We start from the raw sequence: 23,793 nt of genomic DNA, 5'->3' as shown, positions 1-23,793 counted from the left end.
AAAAAGTGCCTCCTCCAGGTCCCTGGGAGCTCTGTCTTCTTAACTCTGCCTCACCTTTTCTTCTGAGGCCTTTGTCTCTTTAGGGGCCCACGTGCTATGTCCTAGCACGTGGAGGCCTCAGCCTATTGGGTCAAGTAGAAGTGATTGACGTGGCCAACACCCAATACATGTTCAGATGTTTCTTGACTTCTATTACCTGCTTCTTCCACACACGACCCCAAGGCCCCTTCCTGCTCTTTTCTGGGACCAAGCTCTCCAAAAGCCCTATCCTTAAAGACTTCACAGGTATGCTCTGACCCGAGCCCCAGTCTGGAGGAGGAAACAGCTTGGGCAGACATTAAGGTGGGAATTGCAGGGTGTAAGGAACAAAAGAGTATATAGAGGAATCATGGGAAAAGAGCTAGAAGGATGAGCCTTCAGCAAATGGTATGAATTTGTTTGGCCTTGAAGAATTGCACTTAATACGAGAGCGTTCTAGGCGATGTGGGGAGCCATGGCAGGTTCTCTAGCAAAGCAAGGCAAGTTGGAAAGACTGATAGCAGCTGTAGAGGGCTGAAGTCAGATCGCACAGAAGGAGGCCAGTGAAAAGCATAATAAAGTAGACAGTGATGAGATGCATGGGAGGTCTCAAACCGGAGGCCGGGGGGCCAAATTGAAGTCTCAGACATTTTCTTTGGCTTCCGTTTCTCCCTCGCGAGGACCCTGTGTTTGAGATCTCAGCGTGAGTGATTGGGAGCCGAGGTTGGGAAGGGCCCAAGCTCTGCGGTGTGACACTGGACCACACCTCTCCGGGTTTCAGATTCCCCATAGAGCTTTGTAATGTTTGGATTAGATTCTGTACCCTAACTTTGCCTCATTTTAGAGATGGGATAAAGGCCCTAGGACATGCCTAGAGACGGCAAACCGCTTCGAGGTCACACAGTAGCCAATTACAAAAGTCTTTCCTCCTCCTCTTCTTCCTCCCCCCCCCCCCCATAACTATCGCACACAACGCTAAGGCCACCATTGCTTTTATTTGTTGCTTTGAGCGGAGAAAAAGCATGAGCCGCAGGTGAGCTAAGGTGCTCTCCATTAGCCGGAACGCCTGATGGTGGGCGGAGCTCCGGGAAAAGGAGAGGAGAGCATAAGGGAGGTTAATTCATTGGCCAGAACCCAGAGAATGGAGCCCATTGGTTGGAACTCTGGTTGGAACTGGAACTCGAAGGAGGGTGGATAGAGCCCCGAGTAGACTAAACCTTTATAGGCGGGACTCCGGGAGAAAGGGGCGGGGCAGAGGATGGAAGGCGGGCCTCCTGTGGGCTGGGTCCTCCCTTTGGCTGGGGCTCCAGCAGTCGGCGGCCGGCGGGCAGTGCGCCTACTTCTGGGCGGGGATCATGTCGTCGATGGACTGGCCCTTTTCCAGCTTCTTCTCCATCTCCACCATGAGCTTCACACCATCCACCACCAGCTGCACCTGTTCTACCTCCGACGAGCCCAGCCTATCGGCGTTGGACACGTCGAACACTGAGCCCACGGCGGCCGTGTCCACGCCACCTGCGGGAATAGGAGGCCGGGGCTAAGGAGCGAGCAGAGATGCAGGAGCGGGGTCCGGGACGCAACCCCCGTGCCAACGGCGACTGCCGCATGTACTGAGTGAGTGCCTACTGTGTAAAGGTTAAGTGCACGCAGTTTCCTAAGCGTCTGTCTATTCACGGGCCCACATCTCCGGCTTTAGGTACCTCACCCCTCGACCATCCAGCACGGTGGGTAACAGAGTTGAGCTCTGGAGCCGGGCTGCCTGGGGTCGAATCCTGACCATCCTCCCCTTTACAGATGGGAAAGTGAGGTCCCTAGGCGGCCAGGGACATACACAGTGTATAATGATTATATAACCATGATGATATATTGACTCATCTGAGATAAGGCGTGCTGATGCCTATTTGCAGAGGAAGGAACTGAAGCTCACAGAAGGGCAGCCCTTGCCGACCCCCAGAACTCTTGGGGATGCCCCACCTCCCCTTCAGCCGCCGCAAAGGGCCAGCCCCAGAAGCCGCAGGAGGGGATGTGGGCCGCACCTGTGCCCCGCTTCTGCAGGCGCAGACGAGTGAGGATTTCCTCGAATTTGGGATGCTTGCTCAGGTGCGCTAGTTTCACATGCACGCCTCCACGCAGCCCGGTGCCCAGGTTAGATGGGCAGGTGAGCACGTAGCCCAGGTGCTCGTTCCACATGAAGGGGTGGCCGGCTTTCTTGAAGATCTCCTCAATCTGAGGTAGGGGGGGAGGACCCTGGATCAGAACCGGCGGGCGCCCCCAAATACACCCGTAACCCGGACAGGGTTCGGAGGGACAGGGTGTGAGAATGTCAGTAGTAGGGGTAGGATTCCGAGGGGGCGGGTCTGGAAGACCTGGAGGCACGAGATTCTGAGGGGAGGGGCCCGACCGCACAGGTGGTGGCAGGATTCTGAGGGGGCTGGGCTTGAGGACGCCGGGAAGGCGGGTTCTTAGGGGCGGGCTTGAACGTAGGGGTGGGGCCGTTTTCTCAAAGGGCGGGGCCTTGGAAAGCGAGTGGGGCGGGTGCTGAGGGGCGTGGCTTGGGTATAGGGAGGAGCCGGGTTCCGAGGGGAGGGGCCTCGGAAAGCAGCTGGGGTGGTCACGTGGAGTCACGCGAGAGGCAGGCACCCACCTTCTGCAACCCCAAGCAGAAGCGGCGGAAAACCTGCTTCATGTTGCCCCCCTTCTCCATGGAGATGACTCGGAGGTGGTCCTCCTCGTTCACCCACACCAGGAAGCTCTTGTTGTCATTGTGCCTAGGTCGGGTGCAGCAAAAGGCTGAGGAATCAGCTCCGCGGGAACCCCATTCCCCTGCGTCTTGCAAACACATACCCACCGCTAGGGGGCAGCTGGCCTGAAGGGCAAGAGGTGAGAGCACCTCAAAGTCTCAGAAGCTAACACCTGTAGACTCTAATGTCACTGGACCTGTGGAATCTCGAATCCTGGGATCAGTGACTTTTAGGGTCTTAATTCTTTGGACAACATTATAGACTCTTAGAATCTCAGAATCTTTGGAAAACGGAAGCCAGGAATCAGAATTGATAAATCTTCCCATCACATTGTGGCATCTCTTAGAAAGAGTGTTAGAACTGTAAAACTCTAGGATCTGGAAATGTTTGAAACCACTGAATCACAGAATCGGAAATTAGTGGAATCTAAAACTATTTAAAATCTTGAAATCTTACAACCTACACTCTCCAAGTCGTTTGAAACCTAGGTCCTCAAAACCTTTTAAAATCTTTGACTATCAGAATCAGGGATTCAAAGATTCATGGAAAGCCCAGCTAGCAACAACAGCTGGTAATAAAAATCATACTAATGGCCAATATGAGCACTTACTATATACCAGGCACTTTTTCCAATACTTTACATAAATTAACTCAATTAATCCTCACAAGAACCCCAGAAGCTATGAATTATCATGATCTCCATTTTATAGATGGGGAAACTGGGGCAGAGACATGTTAAATCATGTGCCAAAGGTCACACAGCTAGTAAGTGGCAGCGCTGGGATTTGAATCCAGGGAGTCTGCTTCAAGTCTAAGTTTCAAGTTTCCCAAAATGTGACATGCAGACCACAGGGTGGGCAGGGGTGGAGGGCAAGATCATTCTGGATAATTACTGTTATGGTTTTGACTTTGGTGGAAAGTCATGGGAAGGCTGGAGGAGGCAGGGGAGAAGGGGACCATAGGGCACGGGGGGCCTCACCAGATGCCACGGGCATCGGGCCAGTCTCGGGCCATGCCTGAAGCCAGCAGCAGCGGGGACACGGGCTTGTCAAATAGGAAGTGGTCATCGATGAGCTGCTGCTGTTCCTTCTCTGTCATGTTCTTCAGAGGATAGTATTTCCCCTTGAACTCTCCCGTCAGGCTGTTGAGGGCTGAGGGGCCGCAGGAAGGAGTGGTCAGCAGCCTGCCCCACCTCAAGTGGGGCGCAGAGGTGCTGGGGACCCCACACTGCTACCCCTAACGGGCCTGGACCTTGGCCCTGTGGAGGTCCTAAAGGCGCCTAAACACTGCGTCTAAACCCAAATTCGTGACCCCTCCCCAAAACGTGCTCCTCCCCTGTCTGCCCTGGGAAAACCCACACCAAGTGCTCAAGACAAAAAACATGGATTCTCCCCTTCCCACCACCAAGCCTCACATCCAATTCACCTGCGAGTAGTAGGGTGCTGGTGCCTGCTCCTGCTGGCTGGCAGGACAGAGAGTCAAAGTCTCGGGAATCCGGGAGCCATCAGTAAATATTATTATATTATAGTATTTATATATATTCATATGTATTCATAATACATAATAAATATGTATTGTGTGTATAATAAATATATTTATATAATACATATACATATTTTTATAGATTTTATACATTATTTGTATAATATACCACATAATATATTCTATATCATATACTATATACTAATTATGTTGTTAAAAATAAATTATAAAAACTTACAATTAAATAAATTCTATTTAAAACATAGGGAGTACATACTCAGAACTATCACTTTCTAATTATTTTACTACACTTACTATTTTCTATGTTCTTGAAGTTATTCTCATCTATTGTATCTGTACGGTGGAAATGCTACGTAACAATGTGCTACTGCACGTTTCCTCCCCTTGCCCAGCTCTGTATGATGTCACGTGATTAGCTTAAAATTGGCCACAGTAGGAGAGTTTACACCAGAGAAATTGGTCGTTGCTGGCTGCAAATCAGGGCTTGTATTTTTGTTTGTTTGGGTTTTTTGTTTTTGGGGTTTTTTTTGAGAGCCAACTGTTAAACATTTAGCAGAACAACACTGCCTGCCAGCCCTAACGGTTCCACCTCCCAAACAGCCCCACTCTTTCTCCCCATTCCATTGCTACCCCTCACCCCCAACCCGGACAGCTGCAGTTGCCCCCTCTCAGCCTCTCTCCTACCTTTGCCCACAGTCTGCTCCCTGCTCAGCGGCCAGAGGGGTCCATATTAGTCTGAACCTGTCCCTCCTTTGCTCGCCACCCTCCCATGCTTTCCTTCTCCCACAGGGTCAAAGCCGTAGTCCTCCCAGCAGCCCACAAGGCTCTGCACGACCTGGCCACCCACACCCCTCTGACCTCACCTCCTCCCCTCCCGCCATCAGCCACTCAGCTCCAGGCACACTGGCCTCCTTGCTGTTCCTCCAACACACCTTCCCATCCCAGGGCCTTCGCACTTGCTGTTCCACCTGCCTGGAATTCTTCCCAAGGTCGGCCCCTTCTTGTCAGTCAGGTCTCAGCTCCTTTCTAACGTAGCTCCCGCAGGTCGTCCTGTGCTACAACCCTTGTTTCTTGGCTTCATGGCATTTTGGAATTATCTTGTTCTTTTGTTGGATTCTGTGTTTCCTCTTATCTCCCCACCAGGCTGACAGCTCCGTGAGAGCAGTGACCTTGTCCATCTTATTCATCACGGGAGCCCCAGCTCCCCACACAGAGCCAGAACAACCGTAACTGTTTGCTTAGTGGATGGGTGGATGGACGAATAGATGGGGAAGGTCAGGACCCTGGCGCAACTGGGTGTCAAGTCTTGACAGCGCCCCCAGGCTTCCACCGGGGGTAATGCAGCCAGCTGCCACTCATCAAGGACTCATGACTTACCAAGTTCTTTCAGTGTCTTGGCAAATGGGGGCCCAGGGGAGTCCAGAGACCCGCCCACGGAGGAGCAGAGCCACAGCTGGGCGACCCCGGCAGGGTGCGGGGTGGGAGCTCTCACCTTCCACGGCGAGTTTCTCCACAGCCCGGCGTTCACCGCGGGAGCAGTGGGGGGGCAGCGAGAAGCCCTTGATGCTGCGGCCCGTGCGGACGCGGCTGCTGATCACGTAGTTGGGGTCCAGGTCATCTCCGCCCTGGAGAATGGGTGGGGGGGCGTGGTCAGGGCGGGGCGGGCCATCCTGTGAGCCCTGCCCCCCTCCCCAGCGAGGTCAAGTCTCCGGCCAGGCCCTCCCAGCCCTCTCAGGCTCTCTGCTGCTTCCTTTGGCGCCTCCCTCCCCACTGGCCTCCCTCCCCACCACCCCCCTTCTCTCTCTCTGTCCCTCTCTCTCCCCATCGCCCTCTGGGTTTCTCTCCATCTCTGTTCGTCTCCCTGTCTCTCTGGGTGTCTCCCCCACCTCCTCTTCTCCTCAGCCCTCCACCCTCTCTCTCCCACCCCTCCCCTCCCCTGGGGGCAGCCGACCTTGAGGTTCTCGTGGTTGAGGTCGGTCTTGTGCTTGTCGGTGGGTTTGTAGCCCCCGTGCCGGTCCTGGATGATGGGGTCAAAGAGGTCCTTGAAAACCATGTAGGACTCCTCGTCACCAGCCACACAGCCCACGGTCATGATGAAGGGGTGACCTGGGGGGGGTCGGGGGGGAGGTCAGAGGCGCTCGTCCCCAGCAACGAAGGCCTGGGCTCCTGGATCCAGTGTAGACTGTGTGTGTGTGTGTGTGTGTGTGTGCGCGCGTGCAAGGGAGTGCACGCGACACCTCTGGGTCAGAACTGAGAAGGCTGAGGCTTGGTAGGAGTGGGGAGGGAAGGCTGGGAGAGGTCAAGGTGGCATCTGTTGGGGGTGGGGGTGGGAGGAAGGCTGTGGGCAGGACAGAGGAGAAAGAGTCTGGGGGGCCAGTTACTAAAAATAGTACCATGTCAGAGTCCCCAAATCATGGAGTCTTGCCCTAAAAAATTTCAGAACCTTAGACTATCAGCCCCCACAGATAATAAGAGACTTGAAAGACCCTCTTATTTCCCAAGTGGGGAAACAGAGGCCTGGAGAGAAAGGGCCCCTCCCCTCAATCACACCGTGAGTTGTGGGCTAAGGCTAGAAGCTGGGCTCCTGCCCAGCTCCACTCACCCTGGCGAGGTGTCCTTGGAGAAAGAAGCGCAGCGCTCATGATACCCTCCGTCAGAGTCTGAGCGCTCCCTTTGTGCCAGGTGCCTCACCATGTGTACTGATGCCTGTGTTTTCCCAACATGGGTGCCCATTTTGCAGGTGAGGAAACTGAGGCCTGGGAGATGCATTAGCTTCCTCGGGGGGGGGTCTCACATTATCCTCCTGCACATTTAGCGAGTGGTTTACCACGTGCCGGACCCCGTCCCAAGCACTTCACCCATCTCAACTCATCTGTTTCTCACAACAGCCCCATGGGTAGGGTGCCCATTTTACAGACGGGAAAACTGAGACCCAGGGAGGTGGGATCGAGGGCTGGCAGGCAGCCTCCAGAGCCCCCCCCCCCCGCCTTCTGGTCCCTGTGCTGCTCCACCAAGGAGGCTTACCTGGGTTGTCCACACCCGTCTGGATGACATCGTCCAGAGTGAAACCAGACGGCGTCTCCTTGTCCCGCAGCTTCTTGTAGAGCTCGGGGGTCAGTGCCTTGGCCATGTGGTTGTTGTGGTGGCTGAGGTCTGGGTATTCCTCCTCAGACTTGAAGTTCAGCTTGTACTTGTTGTGGGTGTTACCGAACGGCATGGTGGCGGCGTGGGGGACCTGGTGGGCAGGGACGGAGGGGAAGATTAGCTCACATCCAGTAGAGACCAGCCAAAGAACAGAGCCAGGCTCTGGGGTCAGGCAGGCCTGAGGGTCCGTCCGGACTCCTGTGCTGTGTGACTTGGAGCCAGAGGGGTCCCCTCTCTGAGTCCCTGAATCTCGACAGGGTGTATCAAGAGTTTTGTGTCAGGATCTTAGCTCCACCGCATCCTGGCAGGTGACCCTAGACTAGTAACCTTGCTAGAGACTCAGTTTCTCCAGCTGGAAAATGGAGGGGGAAACCCCTCACGCCAGAGTAGTAATCATGGCATGGGTAAGAGTGTAGGTTCTAGAATCAGACAGCCTGGCTTTGAATGCCAGCTCTGCCACTTACAACAAGCTGTGTGACCTTGGGTGAGTTGCTTAACCTCTCTGTGCCTGAAAGTACTCACCTGTAAAATGCGGGTATAATAGCATTCACCTCATGGAGGTGTTGGAAGGATGAAGTGAGTTAATTATGTAAAGCACTTGGAATAGTGCCTGGAACACAATAATCATTTTTTTTTTGCTCAGCTATTATTATTGTTGTTGTTGTTATTTTAACACTGTGGGGAGCTGGTGAGAAGATGGAGGGTGTTGCTGGCAATGAGTGTGCGAGCAGAAAAGGGACATTCTCTCCATAAAAGTTCTTGGGTGCTCAGTCGAGGGATGAGGGACAGGATGGGAGTGATGGCTGGGTGCCTGCCCCCACCTCTGTTTGCCGACACCTCTCCTGCAGGGCACAGTAAAAGAACAGCTCAGCCTCTGAGTTTGACAGAACTGGGTTCAAATCCCATCTATGCCATTTCCGGGCTGTGTGACCCCAGGCCACTCACTCAGCCTCTCTGAGCCTCTGTGAAATGAACATTCCCCATGGGATTGCCAGGAGGATTCTTTGAGCTCAAGCATGTGGCCGGTTGAGCACAGGTCCCAGCGTGGAGTTGGGGCCTGATACCTAGAGGGGTGGCTGCTATTATTGTCATTATTACTTTTATCCACAAGACCCAGAAGGAGGAGGGACCCCTTAGTGGTGGTGGTAGGGATGGGCTACTCATTCCCAGCTCCAGGAATGGGAAGCGGGTAGGATGGTGGGAAGGAGATGGGGGCCAGGGTGAGGGGGAAGGCCGAGGCATCAGGCCAAGGGGGATGGAAACCCACGAAAGCCTTTGGAGTTGATGTCCAGGGTTGGGGACTTATTTTTAGAGTCTGGCAAACTCCTCCTTCCCCGCCGCCACCCCCACATTCCAGGCGCTCGACTTGCACCAAGTCAGCAGGCCAGAGACAGGTGGGCCAGGGTGGCCGGGAGGATATGCATTCAGGCCGTGGGGCTCAAGGGCTTAGCACCCAGAGAGCACCCTTCAGAGCATGTCACCACCCCCATCCCTGCTAGGAACAGGCCCGGAGAAGGCACGGAAGCAAGGTTGGTGAGCCCAAGAGACCCCAGCAGTCATAGCCCCAGAGCACCACCACCCCCCCACGTCACCATGGACCCCCAGATCACGCCGTAAACGGACCCACACTCGCACACCTCCAAGCTCAGGGACACACCCGGGACACAGGTACTCATGCAGGAGCCACGGAAAGTTAGACACAAGGTCACACTGTGCGGAACGCCATAAGGACCCACAAGGTCACCAACACAAAGACCCCGCAGCCCCTGCCCTCGCAGAGACCCTGACAGGTGACACACAGACACCGCCCACAGTTTATGGCACCCAGTTCTGGTGACAAACCATCATGAACAAGGCCTGGCCCGAAGCCCCTTGCAGGGGGTGACAGCTGGCAGCTGTCAAGACGCCTTCCCATTCTGGGAACCCTCCCCAGGACCCTGTGCCGCAGAGATCACGAGTCACGGCCGGGAGTCGGGGGCTCACAGGTGGAGGGGACTCTCGGACACAGGGTCCAACTTGCCACACACTGACCCACCCGTGTGCAGGAGGACGCGGGGGAGGACACGTACGACCCCTTCCAGAGCCAGCTCGGCCTCTGATTCCAGAGGAGGACCTCACTCTGGACCCCACCCCAAATCCCACCCCAGGCAGTACCTGGCTGGGCTGTGCTGGAAGGGGCTGTCTGTATCCCGGAGGCAACACTGACCCGAAGGAAAGGCCCGCAGCCCTGGCCTTATATAGGGGGGAGCCCGGGCAGTGCTATTGGCTGGGAGGGGCTGCCCCCCGGGAGGGTCTGGAAGGCAGCTGAGCCTCTCACCTCACCACCCAGGCATGGTGCCCACCCGGAACCCAGGCATACCTCGCGCCCATCCCCATGGCCTTGTATGGGCCGCCCCAGGGTCTGGGCCCAGACTCCCTCCTCCCCCGTCACCACCAAGCTGGTCCCCCAACCAAGTGCTGAGTCGGACTGGCGGGGACAGCTGGCCCCCCGCCGGGGCCACGGGATAGTGTCAGGGAATGTCCCAGGCATGTAGAAGCCACCTTCCCCTGGCCCTCCGCTAGGCCACCAGCCTCTCCTCAGCCCCCAGTGGCCTTGACCCCAGCAAACAGCAGGTCCTGAGCCCTAGCCCTGGGGAAACCTTGCAACGGCCCCTGAAGGTCAGGTATCTGGTTTTCCAGCAGAGGAAACAGATCCAGCGAGGCTGTGTGATTTGCGTGCTGTCACCCAGCTACAGGGAGCATCTGACCAAAGCCGAGGTGGGAACAGGGGCGACCTGACCCCAGAAGCCTGTGCTTGGATGTACTTTCCTCCTTGGGAGCAGGTGGGAGGGAAACTGAGGCTGGGCTGAGTTGGGGCGGTTCTAACTCAAAGCCAGGTTGGAGGCGGTGGTCACCTTTCCCACTCCAGTCCGCCCGCCTGGTGACACTGGGAGACTTCCGCTGTGGAGGGGACAGGGAGGGACGTGGCCTGTCAGGAAGGGAGGTTATTTTTAGAGCTAGCTCGCTGTGTCCTCTGGGGGACCCGAGGTGCTGGGGATGGGGGGGCGCGGGGGCAGGTGTGAGGAGGTGGGGTCGCCACATGTCCGGGCTAATTATAACCAGGCATCTCGGGTGTCCCTAGGCCTCGCCTCCTTACAAGGGCAGCCTCGAGCCCGGGAGGCCAGCCCCACCCGCAGGGGAAGGGGGCTGGGTGGTGGCTCAGGTCAGAGCGCAGGACTCGCTCGGATCCGGGCTCTCAGCACCTCGACCGTGACGGGGGACCTCAAGGGTCGAGGATGAGATTCTGCGGAAATGGGACGGCACAGAGGAAACTGTTTCCTCCGCCTGGAAGGCGCCAAGACTTGGGCAAGCGGGGTCAAGTCCAGGGAGCAGGAGGAGTTCAGGGAGCGACCGGATTGAAACAAAGAAGAGAACGTTCCTTTCCCTCTGAGGTTCCTCCCTCCTCCCCGGTCTTCCCCACTTCTTCCCAGGCATGGGGGCACTGATCTAGGGAAAGGGGACCCTCTCTACCTCTCCCTAGGTTACTATTGAGAGGGGGAGCTGCTTAGAAAACTTTTCCTTGGGGCCCAGCCCCTGATCTCTCCACCAACTTCCCCTTCCCAGTAAGGTCAGAGTGGCAAAGTTCTCCTTCACAGTTAGGGAAACTGAGGCCCAGAGAACTAAAAGGAACTGGTCTAGAATTATTATGCATTTATCACTTCAACAATTATTTATTATTAAGCACTTAATGGGAACACAGCAGAAAATAAGCAAAACCCCTGCCCTCGCGGAGGTGACATTTCAGTGAGAGTAAACAAGTCAATATATGCTCTAATGTCAGGGACAATGGGGCTTTGAAGGAAAGTGACAGAGGGTAAGGGATGAGAGTGATGGCACAGCAGAGGAGATCCAGTCAGACCTCTCTGGGGAGGTGACATCCGAGCAGAGACTGGAGGGAGCCAGCCATGTGGGGATCTGGAAGAGGGACAGCAGGTGCAAAGGCCCTGAGGTGGGAGTGGCTTGGCATATCTGAGAGACAGGGAGACGGCTGGAGGGCTGGAGCAGATGGGGCAGAGGGGAGAGTGGGAGGGAGAAGATGAGGTTGGAGAGAAGACAGGAGCAGACCTGTAGGGTTCTAGGGGCCGTGGAGGAGTTTCCATCCCACTGTGAGTGGGATAGGACCCCCTGAGGGCTATGAGCAAGGGAGAGACAGGATCCAGCCACATCACACACAGCTCAGCCCCCTGGACCCCTAATAACCCCTTGTGTGGACATTTGACATTCCTTTTGGCCACACAGCATCCAAAGCCCTTTCTGTGTCTGGGGAGCCCCCCACCCTCTGACCACTTCCTTTGGAGAAGCCAAAAATGTTAGAAACTCGGTTTCCCATAATCCTTTGCAGCAATGGTCCAGTCATGTGACCAGGGCTGAGCCAATCAAACACTCCAGCAGACCTTGTATCATAAGCTCTACCTCCTTTATCTTCTTTGAGTCTCACAGGAACAGTTGGCCTTGGGGAGCACTATAATCCCCATCATATATCTTCCTCCCACTCCCAGCCCCTGAGCCCATCAGTCTCCAAGGCCTGTCCATCCCTCCTGCCCTAGCTCAAGACCTCCACATTCACTCCTGCCCTAGCCTCCTCGCTCGGCTCCCGCCCCAGTGTTGCCCTGTCCCACCTACTCCCTACTTGCTGACCTCTCCTGCTCAGAACCTGCCATGGCTCCCCAGTGCCCTCAGGATAAATGAGTATTTGTTGACTAAGTAAATAATAGTAGCTTTATCAGTCATTTGGAAACCCCTTCACCCAGCTTAAGCAGAAAGGGCTTTCCTACCAGATATTAGGTGCTCACAAAATTGTTGGAAGGGCTGAAGGAGCAGGTTCTAGGCTGGGCCTCCAGGAACACCTCTTGCCCCCAGAATCATGCTTCCTCTGAAAAACTGGACATACTAGAAGGAAGTTAGCATGGATATTGAGTGGCCACTCCACAGTCTACACCCTAACAGTTAACTCTCATGGAGCACTCCTATATGTCAAGTACTAGACTAACTGCTTTACATATATTAGCTCATTTAACATTCCCAACAATAAGGCTCAGAGAGGTTAAGTGACTTGCTCAAGGTCACACAGCTGGGAAGGGGCAGAGCTGGGAATCATACTGGCACAGGGCTGCTGAGAGTGGGTTCAGGCTTTGGTAAAGATAATTTTCAGGCCTCTCAGCAAGGTCAGACAATATTGTCATCCCAGAGTCTCTTTCTGGGTCTTTAGGCCTTGACAATTTGTACCCACATCCCCTTGCCCCCTTCATCACCCTAGCAGTCTGGTTTCAGGATTCAATCACTGTATGTGTATTAACCAATTTAATTCTCCAACAGTCCTATGAGGTAGATATGCAAATTTTACAAGTCAAGAAAGTGAAGCCCAGAGAAGTTGAGTCACTTTCCCAAAATCACACAGCTGGGAAGTAGCAGGTGGCAGAAGATACAAGAGAGCTCTGTGGGATCTCTCTTATAAGACCACCAATCCCATTCATGAGGGCTTCTCCTCCAACTAATACCAAAGGCCCCAGCTATTAATGCTATCACCTTGGAAGGTTAGGATTTCAACATATGAATTTTGGGAAAACACAACATTTAGATCATAGCACCAAGATATATTGCTAAGTGGGGGGGGGCGGGAAGAAAAAATATATATATATACACCTGTTGCCACAAAAATGCTGTGAAACACACCACCCCAAAATGCAGGAGCTTTGAAATGGATGTGCGGTTGACTGAGGGTTGGCTGATTTGGGCTGGGCACAACTGGGACGCTTTGCTCCATACTCTTATGTTAAAAACAAGACAACAGGCTCAAAATGCTAAGCCCCATGCCACCAAATCAAGACTTAATGACAGTTTCGGCTCTCCTGGAGATGGAACCTTAAACCATCCACTCAGATCAGCACGAGTTAGGTGATCTGCCTGATAGACTCCTGCCGTCCCTAAAGGGAAATGACCTTGCAATAACCAGCCTGCTTTTTTTTCCGGGTACAACTTTCTTGTTTCTGCTCTCTTCCACCTATAAAAGTCTTTCATTTTGTTTAGTTCCTCGAAGCTCCTTTCTATCTGCTAGGTTGGATGCTGCCTGATTCAAATCGATTTTTGCTCAAACTCAATACAGTTTTAACATACCTCAGTTTATCTTTTAACACTACAGAGGCGTTGTGGCGTGTGGGCCAGAGGGGAGCAGCCATGCAGGGGAAGCTTTTCTCATGCCCGTGCCTGGGCGCAAAAGGCAACGTTCAAGGCCCCTGAGGTCGAAGCTCAGAACTGGCATGACTGGCTCTTGTGCCATCCTGCTATTGACTAAAGTAAGTCACGTGACCACACTCAAGGTCAAGGCCATTGTTCAGTCTACCTCCATGGGTAAGGTTTTTCTCATTTGTGTTTTTCTTAAATGGTCACTCATGCTCAGACATCCACATACAATTCATATCCCTGGAGTATCTCAGGAAGAGTATTAGAAACTGGTAATCGTGTTTGCTTCTTGGAAGAGTGGGGATCACGGAGTGACAAAGACCTACTTTTCACTCTGTAGTCTTTTGTTCTCTGTGAACATCCTTTCTGACAGCACTTTACTTCTTAAAAAAGGGAGTAAATATAATTCACACTGCTGTATGTTATATGAAAGTTAAGAGAGTAAAAATAAATAAATAAAAATTAAAAAGGGGGGAGGCTTTTTAAAAACTATGGCCAAGAGATGAAAATAGAAAAGCCCCCGTCGCATCTACCCATTTTCCTGACATGGCAAACTGAGGCCTTAAGTGATTGGATGGGGATTTTGTTGAGTGCCTTCTTCTTCTTCTTTTTTTTTGTCACTAGTTAATATGAGTTTATTTGGGATGATTTTGATTTTAGAAGGAAGACAAGTTCAAAGAATCGTTTGATAGAAAATGCAACCAGGAGTTAGTTGTATATGGATGGATGTTGAAAATACATTTATAAGCTCAAAGGTATGACAAATTTCTCTTCTACCCAGTGTCTCTTTTGTTTTGTTTTCTAATTTATTTTATTGAAGTATAGTTGATTTACAATGTGTTAATTTCCGCTATACAGCACAGTGATTCAGTTATACATATATATCTATGTATACATTCTTTTTCATATCCTTTTCCATTATGGTTTATCATAGGATATTGAATATATCCCTGTGCTATACAGTAAGACCTTGTTGTTTATCCATCCTTTATATAATAGTTTGTATCTGCTAATCCCAAACTCCCAATCTATCCCACCCAGTGTTTCTTTTTTTCTTTTTTTTTTTTTTTTTTTTGGACACAGCCTCTTTTTAAAAAAAAAATAGTTGTGCTTTATCTTTTTTTTTAAAAAAAATAAATTTGTTGGGGCTTCCCTGGTGGCACAGTGGTTTAGAATCCGCCTGCCGATGCAGGGGACACGGGTTCGTGCCCCGGTCCGAGAAGATCCCACATGCCGCGGAGCGGCTGGGCCCGTGAGCCATGGCCGCTGAGCCTGCGCGTCCGGAGCCTGTGCTCCGCAACGGGAGAGGCCACAACAGTGAGAGGCCCGTGTACCACAAAAAAACAAACAAACAAAAAATAAATAAAATAAATTTATTTTATTTATTTTTGCCTGTGTTGGGTCTTCGTTGCTGCCTGCGGGCCTTAGTGCTGTGGATTCTCTTGTTGTGGAGCACAGGCTCTAGGCACACGAGCTTAGTTGCTGCGGGACATGTGGGATCTTCCCCAACCAGGGCTCAAACCCGTGCCCCCTGCACTGGCAGGCACATTCTTAACCACTGTACCACCAGGGAAGTCCTCAGCCAGTGTTTCTTAATGGATACTTCAAAATGAAACTGTTTGAGATCTTCACATTTGGTTGCTGCATTTTTATTGAATTAATAACTGTCTTGGCCATTTTTCATCTGGTAAAGCAACCTAACCAGGAAATATTCAGGAAAGCATTATCCACCCTATTGCCGATAAATTAGAACATGGCAACTGAAGACATCTGAGTTTGATTGGTCCTTGATCTTTTCACGGACCATTAGGAATAATTTCCACAGCGTTCTTGCAAGTGGAGGAAAAAGGTGGAAATGCTAAAAAATTGAGTCCAACAGAGTAGGCGACCAGGGAATTGGTTATGCTTTGACTGAACTAGAGCTGCCTTCCCCCAGCTAGAATCAAGTTCAAATGCTGGCTGCCTTGTTGACTGTGGTCTTGGGCGAGGGATTTCTCCTCTCTGAGCTTCAGTTTCCTCCTCTTTCTTTCTTTTTTTTTTTTTTTTTTTTCAGCCAAAGATGCTTCTACTTTATTTTCAATTCTCACCATTACAGTTGTTGGATTCTGCAAGATCATAGTTAAAACACCTTGATGTAGGATATCAATTTTACACATAAGGGCTGGATCCCAAAAGCCAATTTTGGGCTCTGATATTAAATTTTATATGAATACATGAATTTGAAACTCAAAAACAACCTAAATGATAAAAAGAACTCATAAATACATTTATATTCTCTATCATAAATGATACATAAGTAAGAATTCAACTATTTTTACATCCGCAAGTCAGATGCTATCAAGCCAACTGCCATGTTCAGTCCATAATCCTCTTACATTTTTAACTCAAAGACAAATAGGAAGATTTAGTACATTTTAATTTCCCAAATGTTCTCAGAAAGAATGATCAGAAGCATCCTCCAGTGGGTTTTTTTAAATTTAATTTTATTTATTTATTTTATACAGCAGGTTCTCATTAGTTACCTATTTTATACATATTAGTGTATAGATGTCAATCCCAATCTCCCAATTCATCCCCACCCCACCCCCTGCCCCTTTCCCCCTACGTTTGTTCTCTACGTCTGAAGCATCCCTCCAGTTTTCAAACACAGTTGGGTAAATCCATTTACCCCACAGGAACTACCTGTGTGTGTTGTAAGGTAGCCGTGAAAGACTATGAACCTCAGCGGGAGTGATGCCCTCAATGCGGAAGCCTTTCCTCTTCACGTGAAGAGTGTGAATCACAGGAAGGGACAGTCACTTTCATTATTTCCTCAGCTATTGGCGTTTCCATAGGATTTTAAATGCCTGATTTCAATTTTACAACAGCAATACCAATATTCATTCTGAAAGGTAATCTTATGTTCCAAGTAGCAGATATTAACAACTTCCCACATGATCTCTAGGAACAATTTGCGATTCTTTTTTCTTTCTTTCTTTTTTTTTTTTTTTTTGGCCACACAGCTTGCAAGATATTATTTCCCCCCGACCAGGGCCCCTGCAATGGAAGCGCAGAGTCCTAACCACTGGCCTGCCAGGGAAGTCCCGAATTTGCAGTTCTGAACCATGCTTTGGAAAAACATTTCCAGCAGTCTGTGCAGGACTTATGCCTATTCCGTTATGGGTAATAATTGCAGTTATTGGATGTTGCAGGAACTTTAAATTCTTCTGTTGCGAACTTTAAGACTGCTGTGAAAGGTGTACTTTTGGTAACATAGAGTACTTGTGGGGCAGCTGAGAGTCCGACGTCAGAGTGATCTTAAAGAAAACCTTTGACATGGCAGAGCCAGTCCAGAGACCCCACCGATTCCACCGGCTAGCCCCACGTCCTCTGAAGTGAAGCCTGGCCCAGTTTCCTCCTTTTTAGTTATGGCAAGTAAGAGTGCCTACCTCAGAGGGTGGCTGTATGGATTCAGGGGCTCTGCTACTCCTTGGCTGTGTGATCTTGGACAAGTCGCTTAACCTCTCTGTGCCTCATCTTCTTCACCTGTGGAATGAGGACAATCATAGCAGGTTGGTGTGAAGGTGAACAGAATTAATCTATAAGACAAGACCTGACATAGGGCCTGTCTCGGGTAAGAACTCTGTAATGCCGGCCCCAGCTGACGCTGTGCAAAAGTGCTTGGCACAGGGCCAGCCCAAATGGTCACCTTGGTTAACACCTTCTTTCAGCCTTTATCTCATTTAATCCTCACCACTATGCTATGTGATGAGTGCAATCATCCCTGTTTTATATTTATTTATTTTTTGGCTGCCTTGGGTCTTCGTTGACGCACGTGGGTTTTCTCTAGTTGCAGCGAGCAGGGGCAAACTTCATTGCGGTGCCCGGGCTTATTGCAGTGGCTTCTCTTGTTGCAGAGCACGTGTTCTAGGCGAGTGGGTTTCAGTAGTTGTGGCATGCGGGCTCAGTAGTTGTGGCTCGCGGACTCTAGAGCGCAGGCTCAGTAGTTGTGGCGCACGGGCTTAGTTGCTCCGTGGAATGTAGGATCTTCCCGGACCAGGGTTCGAACCCATGTCCCCTGCATTGGCAGATGGATTCTTAACCACTGTGCCACGAGGGAAGTCCCCATCCCTGTTTTATAGATGAGGAAATAGGTGCTCAGAAAATCATGGCTTGCCCCAGGTAACATGGAACGGAAATGTCAAGACCAGGATTTGAATGCAGATCTACCTGGCTCCAATTCCCTCCCACCCCCCACCCCACATACACACACAGTGTTTACCATGTGCCACTCTGTTCTAAGCCTTTTACAGGGATTACTGATTAATCCCCACATCAGCCTCACAAAGTAGGTTACACATGTGAGTTCATTTCTACAGATCAGGAACGTGAGGACCAGAGAGGTTAGTTCCTGGCTCAGGGGTCACACAGCCAACAAATGACAGAGCAGGGATTTGCACCTAGGTCATCTGGCTCCAGTCCCTGCACTGCTTCGTAGTAAGCGTGTGGCAGTTCCAGAACCAATGTCCCGTGCCCTGAGGCCAGAACAATGGGGGACAAGGACTCAGCTGCCCCTTTCTACCATGTTCCCTAGAAATACTTGGAGAAGTTAGAGCGTGAGTTTGAGTTTTATTTTCCATCAGTCAGTCAACAACCATTGTCCCGAGTGCCTTCTCTGTGTTCGGGCTGTGCTGGGTAGCACTGGGCACACACAGCAGGGACTGAGACTGCCTTGGCTCTGTCTTCCCTCCTGGGTCTTACAGTCCTGCATGGGAGACAGACAAGTGATGACTCAGGATGGGCATGGCTGGAACATGGGAGCCCAGGAGGTTGCAGGAGCCCAGGAAGGGCGTTTCCTCCAGCCTTGGGGTGGTCAGAGAGGGCCTCCGGCAGGAGGGAGCATCTGCACGGGGGCTCGGAAAACAGGAGCAGAGAGCCGCGCGGGAATCTGGTGCCCGGTCTACGGACCAACAGCGCCCTCTGCTGGAAGTATCCTTTAGTGCAGCGACCGGTGTACTGCCGGGGTTTGGCAAAGCTCGCCTTGAACCAAATTCGATGATGCTAGAATCCTGTGCGCCCAGCTTTGGCCAATTTATGTTTCTAGGACTTGATTCATTGAGTCAGTCACTCAACAAATATTTATTGAGCACCTAATTTGTGCCAGGTTGTTCTAATGCTAAAGATAACTATTTATTGAGCACCTAATTTGCGCCAGGTTGTTCTAATGCTAACGATACCGTACTGACAATACAGAGCCCTGCCCTCAGGGAGCTGGCATTCTAGTGGGGTAGAACCAATAATACAACACCATAAAATCAGTAGGTAATATTTGCTAAATGCTTCCGATCCATATATTAACGCATTCAATTCTTACAGCCTCGGCTTCGCTGGTGGCACAGTGGTTAAGAATCCGCTGCCAATGCAGCGGACACCGGTTCGAGCCCTGTTCTGTGAAGATCCCACAAGCCACGGAGCAACTAAACCCGTGCGCCACAACTACTTAAGTCCGCGCGCCTAGAGCCCGTGCTCCGCAACGAGAGAAGCCACTGCAATGAGAAGCCCGCGCACTGGTAGTCCCCGCTCGACGCAACTAGAGAAAGCCCGCGTGCAGCAACGGAGACGCAACACAGCCAGAAAAAAAATTCTCACAGCCTTTGACTACCCCCAATTTTACAGATTAGGGAAACGGAGACAGAGAGGTTAAGTTACTTGTCCAAGTCCTGCGCAGCTAGTAAGTGCTGAAATCGAATGTGAACTCAGAGCTCAATTTTTAGCCTCACCAATAATGTGATGTAACACAACATAGTAATTATAATGTTACGTGAAATAATTTTAGGTCCTGAAAAGTTTTGTGAACAAAATCAAGCAGAGAAATGAAGTTGTGTTTTGGTGGGAAGGTGTAATTTAGAAGAGACAGGCAAGGGAGGCCTCTCGGAGGAAGCGGCCTTTGAAAAGGGACCAGACAAACGTCGAGATCTGTGTGGAGAGATGTCCAAGCAGGGCGCACAGCCAAGGCAAAGAGTCGAAGGCTGGCACTGCAAGAATGCCATCCGTCTGGGATCCAAAGTTTCCAAGATTCTAGTTTCGCCGAGACTCTGGTTTCCAGACCTCCTGCGCACTGGAATCATCTCAGATTCGACGTGCCCTAGAGGCTACCGGCTACGCGCGCGCGAAGTTCTGCTGTTGCCGCAGGGCCGGGGACGCAGCGCTTAACTTTCCCCGGGCGGTGGGCGGGGCCGGTCTCACCTGCGTGGGCGTGGCTCCAGGCCGCCCCTCCCCCCGGAGGACCCGCCCGCGGCCCGAGACTCGCTGCGCAGCTGGAAGCGGCGAGGCGTGCGCGGCGAGGCGTGCGCGGCGGGCGGGCACAGCGCGGCGAAGCAGAACGGGGAGCTGTCTGCGGTCAGGTAGGCGCCGGGAATGCGGGGTGGGAACCCCAGGAGCTGCGAGGATGGAGGCGAGGGCGGAGGGTGTGGGCTGGGCCTGGCGCACCCCTGGGCCCTCTGGCCTGGAGACGGGGACGGGCCTTGGGGCCCCTGGACGCCCCCTGTCCCCCCCTGGGGCTCCCCGGAGTCTGGAGGCCCAGCTGGGGCCTCACCCCCTCCGCCAGGCTCAGGTAAACAGGAGCGAGGACGGGGCGGGGCCTGGGGGCGGGAGGGGGCCCTTGTGACGGCCCGGCGGCGGGCGGGCGCGCGGGCGGTGAAACCGGGGCGCGAGGGGCTGGGCCGGCCGGCCGGCCAGGGGTAAGTTGCGTGGTTTGCGGGGCTGGCCAGGATGGGGGCCTCCCGCCTGCGCGTGCTTGTGTGTGTGGAGATGGTGCGTGCGTGTGCATGAGCTGGTGTACGAAGCTCAGGTGTGTGTGATGGTGTCAGGCTGTGGGTACAGGTGGGTACAGGAGATGGCCTGTCCGTGTAAGCCTGCGAGGGCACAGAGGGACTGCTTGAATGATGTGAAACTGTTTCAGTGATGTGAAAATGTGAGCGACCTCTGATTGTGTGTGTGTGTGTGTGTGTGTGTGTGTTTGGCAGGGAGTTGAACTGTTTATAGGGTTAGGTGTGTCACCAAGAAATTGTGTGGCCATGGTTGTCTCTCTGCCTGTAAGACCGGGGGGGTGACAAGGAGGTGGGCACTGTGGGTTCAGGATGGATGCGTGGAGTGTGACTGTGATCATCGTTGTCAGCTGCGCGGTCGGGGCTCAGCTGGTGAAGGGGAGTTTGCTGTTTGGAGGCTGGCATGAGTGTGGGAGCCAGCGTGTGTCAAGGAAACAGCCCGAGTGATGTGTGGCTGTGCGTGTCGCTGTGTTACTGTGCAGAGGTTGCGTCTGGAACATTCGGCTCAGCTGTCTGAGATTGTGCGGGATGTTGTGGGAGGTTGTTATACGTCCGCAAACTTCCGTGAAGGATGGTCATGGTTCTCGAGTTGACTCAATGAACGGGTGTGGGGTGTGAGACTACGTATGGTGTGATATACATACACACACTTAGATACTCCGTACATAGAGAGATTGATATATGCACGAACAGGTATATACACAGAGAGAGAGAGAGAGAGAGAGAGAGAGAGAGATTGATGGCGATAGAGAGGCTGCAGTATGTACAATCTGCAGGATTACACACCTGCCCTTACTCTGCGTCTGAGTGGATGCGATTGGGAGAATGTGCACAGGTGCTAAAAGCTCTGGGCTGTTCCGGGGAACACAGCGGCTTGAGTGAAGTAAGCCTGAGAGACTGTGTGAGGAAAGCATGGAAATGCCTGTGTCTCTACAGCTGTCTGTGCCACGGGCACCCACCCGTGACGGTGTCAGAGCCTGGCCTCAGGGGTCATTCGCACGTCTGCGTGTGAAGCTCTGTAGTGTGTCTGTGTGTGCGAATCCCTGGCTGGCTAGGTGGGGAGGAAGGAAGGAAATGGGGAGGATGGTGACGGGTCGACCGTGAATCCTGGGAGCATGGAGGAGGCGCTGGGCACAGGATGGGGCGCTAGGTGATGGCAGGACTGTGGGAGTGTAGGAGAGGGCACGTGTCATGGGCATAAAAGTTCAAGGAGACAGTCCCAATGGAAGTGATTTGGGATTTGGTTATCTTTTTGCAGGTGAGGGGGGCTGAGGGAGGAGACAGTTTGTGTGTTGGCTTTTGTTTTTAAATTTTTATTGAAGTATAGTTGGTTTACAATGTTGTGTTAGTTTCAGGTATACAGCAAAGTGATTCAGTTGTATTATATATATATATATATATTTCACAATCTTTTCCATTATAAGTTATTACAGAATACTGAGTATAGTTCCCTGTACTACACAGTAAGTCCTTATTGGTTATCGATTTTACATATGTATATGTTAATCCCAAACCCCTAATTTATCCCTCCCCACCCCTTTTCCCCTTTGGTAACCATAAATTTGTTTTCTATGTCTGGCTTTTATTTCTGAAAGGAAAATATACCTGTGTGTTGAGTTGTATTTCTCGGAGGGGAGTGTGTATGTGTTATTTCTGAAAGAAGAATGTATTTGTGTGCCTGCCTTAGTGTGTTGCATTAGGTTGTATCAATATTTTGAAAGGAAAACGTGGATGTGTGTGAGAGTGTGCTGAGTTGTATTTTTAAGAGAAAGTGTGTGTGTGTGTGATTTCTGAGGACACTATGTATTACGCTGTATTTCTGAGAGATGTTTGTGTGTGTATGTATGTGAGGGCTCCAGAGGCATTGTCTCCAGATGTGTCATTGACCTTGTCACCCATATACAACCCCATGAAGTCCCACATGTGAACCCCCCCATCCATTACCATCTGGGCCTCAGACCCTCAGCTGTCACATGGCCAATATGACATCCATGGGCCACGCCTGCCACACGTGTGTCCCAGCATGCCTCGGGCTGGCTGAGCATGTCTGCAGTGGAGGGTGGAACCTGTTTCCTCTGGGTCTGTCAGGTCCTCGGGCTCCGGGAGCCACCGCACGGGGCCCCCCTTCCTGACCTCCCCAGTCTAGAGGCCTCTGCTTCCAGCACCCCAGCCCCGTGGCCCTCTCCTCCCGCCCCACCCCCAGTGGTCTGACTGGTTCCCAACAAGAACACCCTAAGAATGAGCTCACAGAGGCTGCCGCCTCCACACGTCCTGCCCCACACGCCCAGCGGGAGAGGGCACCTCTGGTCCCAAGGTCACACAGCCGGGAGTGCTGGGCCAGCGTCCTCGGGGTGGGCTGGGCTGGCCGGGTGAGCTGAGGAGGGTGGGAGGCCTCGAGATGGCTATTTGCCCTCCTTTGGTTAATCATATGTAATGAGGTTTTGGAGTCGCCCTCAGGGCAGGGCCCCGGGCCGAGGGCAGGGAAGGAGACTAGAAGGTTTCCCGCTGCCCGCTGGCCAGGATGGACGGGGTGCTGGCCGGAGCGAGGAGAGCACGGAGGCAGAGGGCTGGCCGGGATGGGTGGACAGGGAGAGGGCTGAGGGGCCCTGTGGCTCACAGGGTGCAGAGGCAGAGGGGCTGACTCGCCCGGCCCTGGCAGTGACCCCCTGATCCCGGTCTCCTCCAGGAGCAGCAATGTCCGTGAAGGTGGCGGCCCCGGGAAGCACGGGGCTGGGCCCGGAGCACCTGAGCCCTGAGGAGCTGGTGCGACAGACGCGACAAGTGGTTCAGGGGCTGGAGGCCCTGCGGGCAGAGCACCGGGGCCTGGCCGGGCACCTGGCGGAGGCCCAGGCAGGACAGGGCCCGGTGGCTGGCCTGGAGCTGCTGGAAGAGAAGCAGGAGGTGGTGGGCCACTCGCTGGAGGCCATCGAGCTGGGGCTGGGTGAGGCCCAGGTATGAGGGGGCCAGCTTAACTATGGGGGATGTGGCTCAGGCCTGGGGGTTGCCCAGGGATGAGGGGGCCAGGTGCGCTGGAGGGGGCAGCCTGGGTGGAGGGAGGACGAGGGGAGCCAGGCCTGGGAGGGGGAGGCTCCAGTCCTGGGATGGGATGCCTGGGCTGCATTGCGGATGGGGTCCTTACGTGCGACAGGGACCCCTGAACCACGTGGGGCCCTTCCGTGGAACTGTGGGTCCTGGGGAGACTTTGGGGTTGCACGGGTGGAATGTGAAGTGTCCTGAGTGTAATTTGTGTGCCTGGGTGAAATCAGAGGGGTCCCGGGGCAGGATTGGGGTGTGTCCCTGAGAGCCTCCGAGCGTCCCTGGAGCCGCAACGGAGGAGTCTCTGTATAATCCGGGGCACCCTG

At 52.8% G+C, this 23,793-nt stretch overlaps 2 protein-coding genes across 8 annotated transcripts in view; one reads left to right on the top strand and one right to left on the bottom strand.

The window, feature by feature from the left end:
- Positions 1-994: 994 nt before the first annotated feature.
- On the bottom strand, positions 995-9,875 carry CKM (creatine kinase, M-type). Its single transcript, XM_059045246.2, has 8 exons — positions 9,561-9,875; positions 7,287-7,497; positions 6,214-6,368; positions 5,755-5,887; positions 3,739-3,910; positions 2,663-2,786; positions 2,055-2,244; positions 995-1,533 (listed from the first exon to the last, which is right to left on the bottom strand). The coding sequence occupies exons 2-8, from the start codon at positions 7,477-7,479 to the stop codon at positions 1,355-1,357; spliced, it is 1,146 nt and encodes a 381-aa protein (XP_058901229.1). The 5' UTR covers positions 7,480-7,497; positions 9,561-9,875; the 3' UTR covers positions 995-1,354.
- The window catches only part of KLC3 (kinesin light chain 3), a 26,933-nt gene continuing 4,469 nt past the window's right edge, over positions 1,330-23,793 (top strand). For 3 of the 7 annotated variants that reach the window (XM_059045232.2, XM_067020201.1, XM_067020199.1), the window contains exons 1-3: positions 1,330-1,632; positions 18,981-20,008; positions 23,118-23,383. In XM_059045232.2, coding sequence (XP_058901215.1) covers positions 23,126-23,383 — 258 coding nt within the window. In that variant the 5' untranslated portion in view covers positions 1,330-1,632; positions 18,981-20,008; positions 23,118-23,125. Of the gene's footprint in view, positions 1,633-14,285; positions 14,381-18,980; positions 20,218-20,257; positions 20,345-23,117; positions 23,384-23,793 lie in introns of those variants that run through there. The other 4 variants (XM_067020202.1, XM_067020198.1, XM_067020203.1 and 1 more) reach the window with 4 other exon arrangements.

The sequence above is a fragment of the Kogia breviceps genome, chromosome 18 (genome assembly GCF_026419965.1).
Source record: "Kogia breviceps isolate mKogBre1 chromosome 18, mKogBre1 haplotype 1, whole genome shotgun sequence".
NCBI classification, from domain to species: Eukaryota; Metazoa; Chordata; class Mammalia; order Artiodactyla; family Physeteridae; genus Kogia; species Kogia breviceps.
This window is presented reverse-complemented; position numbering and strand designations above follow the sequence as displayed.

Bases quoted from the DNA above. Each gene is read 5' to 3' on its own strand.
- CKM (XM_059045246.2), bottom strand. From the start codon at position 7,479: ATGCCGTTCGGTAACACCCACAACAAGTACAAGCTGAACTTCAAGTCT. The intron at 5,888-6,213 runs GTCGGCTGCCCC...CCCATTCTCCAG, and splicing joins TCAACCACGAGAACCTCAAG to GGCGGAGATGACCTGGACCC. The intron at 3,911-5,754 runs GTGAGAGCTCCC...GCGGCCCCTCAG, and splicing joins GGAGAAACTCGCCGTGGAAG to CCCTCAACAGCCTGACGGGA.